At 39.4% G+C, this 4451-nt stretch overlaps 1 protein-coding gene across 3 annotated transcripts; it reads left to right on the plus strand.

Annotated features, from left to right (window-relative positions):
* Nucleotides 1-409: 409 nt before the first annotated feature.
* LOC113362008 lies at nt 410-3143 on the plus strand. Of its 3 annotated transcripts, none has more exons than XR_003365483.1 (3): nt 410-994; nt 1894-2134; nt 2199-3143. XR_003365483.1 is itself a non-coding variant. In XM_026605037.1 (3 exons), exons 1-3 carry the CDS (start codon nt 974-976, stop codon nt 2571-2573), a joined length of 327 nt encoding a protein of 108 aa, XP_026460822.1. In that variant the 5' UTR covers nt 410-973; the 3' UTR covers nt 2574-3143. The 3 variants fall into 3 exon arrangements, 2 of the variants coding, with proteins under 2 accessions (XP_026460822.1, XP_026460823.1); XM_026605037.1 differs by lacking the exon at nt 1894-2134 and having other exon boundaries at nt 2199-2321; nt 2391-3143; XM_026605038.1 differs by lacking the exon at nt 1894-2134 and having other exon boundaries at nt 2199-2321; nt 2424-3143.
* Nucleotides 3144-4451: the final 1308 nt, after the last annotated feature.

Genomic DNA, 4451 nt, shown 5'->3' on the forward strand with positions numbered 1-4451 from the left:
ACTTCTGGCGTCGCACCGACCAAACTCCGTCATTTTTTTTTTATTTTCCTGTTTCCTTTTTTTTTGTCTGCAACATGATGCTTTATCTATGGAAATAAAATTATTTTAGTATTTTTTAAGAATTAATGAAGATTTAGGTCAAAATACCATATTATTGACTTTCGGTGCTTCGAACGTGTTCATAAGTGCTTTAATCAACTTTGGGACAACAAAGAGGAAGTACTTGTAGCAGAAAATCTTTTGTTATCACCGCTGGTTGTTAATCAAAGCATCATAATAGGTGAATACCTGTTTCACCTTATTATTTCTTGCTCCAGAAGACTATTTTATATTCGATTTCGTAGTTGACTTCGAATATTTATTTCCATCTTCCTCGTAACAGATCATGACGTCTCCCAATAATGTTTATGATGCCGGTTTTGTAAAGAAACCAATCAATAGAGTAGCCAAAACATCAAGGATGAAGACTTTCGGAGATGCTTACCCTGATTTATATATCTGTTTCAACATATTTGAGAGATTGATAAAAGATATGCCTCTTAATCGTTTGTAAACTGTACGCCGTCGTACCCATTAATTTTTGGACTCAATCTCGAAAGAGAAAGAATTAGGGTGCAACGAAATTCTTCAAAGGAGAAAAGCTGAAGTGAAAAACTTACTGAATTTCAGCAAAAACGTTGTCGTCTTAGAACAAAGAAGACTTGAAGCTGAGGAGGAGCAACATGATCATATTGAAGGCGTCACATCAGACCCTGATGCAGTGAGTTATTCTACTGAATGGAAGCCTGCTGATCGTGAAGCCGAGCCGTATTCTCCTGATGTGAAGTCCGAACTACTGGTAGCAGCTGATCTTAAAGCCGAACAGGAGGAAGACGAGTATTCAGATATGACTTGCAATGATCCGGATGATTGTCTAAAAGAAGACCCAGAAGAAGATTCGGATTCTGATCCATAAGAAGACCCTGAAGAGGAGATGGCTGATGATGAACGTGAGGTGATGAATCTGACAACTGATCCTCTTGCTTGATACGAGCATACTTTATTTTCGTAGTTTCGTAGATGTTGTTTTAATATTTCAGTAACTCTTCTATTGTTCCATGCAGACTCTTTTTTGAATGATAATTTCTTAATTGCTTGTTTTATCATCCTCTTATTATGAATTGATTGTCTGAATCCATGAATAACCCATACGTATAGCAAGAGGCTTATCAGGTTTCGATTTGAAAAATCTAGAAATAGTATCCTTGGTAGAAACGCTGTAAAAACTTCATCCGATGTCAGTTTTCGACGGTCTACCCAAACTTTTTCATGCCCAGAAAATTTCCCATCAATGACAAAGAAGATGTTTGAGTTTTGAGCTCGTTTAGGGGCTCAAATCAACGAAAAGAAAAGTTCCAGGAGAATTTCAGAAAATTTCCTGCAGTGACGATGTTCGATGTTTGACACACTGCTCTTAGATCGTTCGTCCAATAAACTTGAATTTTGGATATACTGTAGAGAACACTCATGCAAAGAAAACGGTATATGACCCATGTCTTGATCCTTAAACAATCACTCGCAGTTCGTCACTTGGTGTCGGGAAATGTAAACGGCCGCTGACAAATTCATGGTTGAGCGTTCTTTCGAACCTTTCAAACCGTTTGATCATGCTCCGTGGGTCCTAATAGCGTCATCGTATCACAAATTTATATATTCATGACGGACATATGAGTTCTTTGCTTTAAGCGTCATCATTATCCTGAAACACAATATTGTATCGCTTAAATTATTAAAATGGTGTTAGACGCAGAATACCCTGATCATGGATGAGTCGGGTCGTACATAGGGTAGCAAGGATCTTTGAATTGTAGTCATAATTGACTAATACCAGTCCCCGGTGTTCTTGGTTTCCAGGTATGTCCGCATAATCTTCATCCAAAATCCTAAATCCCAATAAAAGCGTAACTGATTACTCTCAGGAACACACGGTTTTCAACTTAGGGTTTCGTCTTCCTGCATTGTCTTCTTCATCTCTGGATTTTTCCAGTTTTCATCAAGGATTTAGAATTCCATTCGTATTCATCATAATTTGTCGGGTAGTAGCGCATCATCCCATGAGTCTCTTTCCAGGCGCAGAAACGCAGCTGCTAAATTGGTAAGAGATATTCCTTCTTCCGTTCTTGCATCTTCATAATTGATATCTGATCAATCTTTTGCAGGTGGAGCAAGCAGATTTTTCTTCCTATTCTCCTTACATTCTGAGACCTAAGAAGACCATTAAATCTCTTGCTCGCTTCGCTTTTACTTCAATGGATGCCGACAGGGTTGATAGAGCTGTGGAGGTAATTATCTTCTTATGTCGTTTCCTCGGGATTTCATATTGAGTATTGCCCATTCTTCTGATATGGCAGGTTGATGTTTGCGTTGACACTGAGGAGAAGCAGAATGAGAAAGATACTGGTGATGATAGAACGATGACCCATGATGATATCTCTGCCAGTCCGTCAGTCAACCCTGCCGAGGTTGAACTGGGAATCTCTATCCATGAACATCCAACTGATGGACTTCCTTTCGATCTTCTCCTGAAGAACTAATGTCGTAACCACCAAAACGTGGGTGGTTTTATCGTATCTAAGTTTTATGCCGCTATGTATACCAGATCTGGAAGAGATATGGTCACATCGCTACCACCGAGGTATGGAAGAACTATTCACAAACACTTGTTACTGCTGTAGCTAGATTCTTGCCTGTGATTGAAGAGATAGAGAAGAAAAATCTTCGTGATTTCGGCAACAAGGAACTGTATCGGTGAGACGATATGATCTCTAGCTGTGAAGCTCTCATATTTAACGTCAGCTGGATTCGTCGTCGTCTCGAGATCATCAAGATCGATAGAGCGGCCATCGCTGGTAATATATTCTCTTCTGCAAATGCCATCATAGAGGAAGAAAAATCTCTGGCTATGGAGTTCGTAAGAGTGGACAAGGCGATTCAGGACTTGAGGATCAAGAGTGAGAACTATCAGAAGAGGCTTGAGATGGTGTACAGCAGGAACTATTTACTTTTGGATGGGCCACTCTAGAGAGTATTGGTTTTTCACATTTCAGAATGTTTTCTTGAGTAAGATTTGATTTGATGAAACTTTTTATATTGCTGCAATATGTTTGCTTTTGAATGAATTCTAGTATGTTTAGAAGACTAATTTTTGGAGAAATGAAATTACATTCTAATATTTAGGTTATCGTCTTACGATTAGGTATAATATGCTTTGAGCCACTTTCCATTGATTATGGTTCCTTCAACACCTCCTTTGGCGGCAAGGATTTTAGGTGCTGTTTTGATGATCACATAGGGACCTTCCCATTAGGTGCAAATTTCGGAGCAGTCATGTCTTGCTGAATCTGTTTTGCAGTTTTCAGTACTAAATCTCCTACTTCAAAATTTAAGGTTTTACCGTTTTGTTCTATGCTTTAGAAACCCTTCATATGTATGCTTTTACATATTTCTTGACCTTGGACCTTCTTGATTCAGGCATATCTAGGTCAGCAACTCTGGCATTTGATACTTCAGTTTCATCTCATTGTACCCCGCTAGCCATTGCAATCCTTGCTGAAGGAATCTTGATCTCGGCTGGGAGGACATCGTCTGCACTGTAGACGAGGGAGTAAGGTGAAGTTACGGTCGAACTCCTTGGCGCAATCCGGTAGGTCCATAATGCCATAGGTAATTGCTCGTGTTAGGTCCTTGGATTGTCATGCACCGTTCGACTAAGAATCTGAATCAATGCCTTATTAATACTCTCTGCTTTCCCATTCCCTTGTGGATAGTATGGTGTGGAGAAAATTTGCTTAACGCCATACTCATGGAGTAACTCGGTTACGTACGTTCTTGTTTGAAAAAGGGGTACCATTATCCGTAATGATATGTTTAGGAACACCAAATATTTATATGATATATTCCTTGATGAATGCCGCAATGGTGATGCCAGTAGTGCTTCGAAGAGGGATAGCTTCAACCCACTTGGTGAAGTACTCAGCTGAGGTGATAATTTATTCGTGTTTTTTCGATGATGCAAGGTTAATCTTACCAATCATGTCCAGTCCCCAGCTGTAGAACAGCCATGGACTGCTTACTGAATGTAATGAAAGGCAAGGAGTGTGTATGAGGTTACCGTGGACCTAGCATTGATGACATTTCTGAACATAGGCGACTGCATCATCTTCCATGGTAGGCCAATAATATTTTTCATGGATCTGGAGAAATAATTTCCTTTTACCTTGATGTTCCCTATCGTGCATCTCTTTTAGGACCATCAGGATTTCACGTTCTGACATGCATCTCAGTAGATTTCTTACAAAGCTTTTGTGATATAGAGTTTCATCGTGAAAGACTAACCTCTTAGAATTCTGGGTTAACCGATCTGCTTCTTTATTTTCTGAAGGTAGGTCATTATCACGGAGGTATTTAATGTA

Source organism: Papaver somniferum, chromosome 3 (assembly GCF_003573695.1).
Source record: "Papaver somniferum cultivar HN1 chromosome 3, ASM357369v1, whole genome shotgun sequence".
Taxonomy (NCBI): domain Eukaryota; kingdom Viridiplantae; phylum Streptophyta; class Magnoliopsida; order Ranunculales; family Papaveraceae; genus Papaver; species Papaver somniferum.

Excerpts from the sequence above, each read along its gene's own strand:
- LOC113362008 (XM_026605037.1), top strand. The coding sequence starts at position 974 with ATGGCTGATGATGAACGTGAG. Across the intron at positions 995-2,198 it reads TGGCTGATGATGAACGTGAG|GTGGAGCAAGCAGATTTTTC; the intron begins GTGATGAATCTG and ends AATCTTTTGCAG. Across the intron at positions 2,322-2,390 it reads GGGTTGATAGAGCTGTGGAG|GTTGATGTTTGCGTTGACAC; the intron begins GTAATTATCTTC and ends CTGATATGGCAG.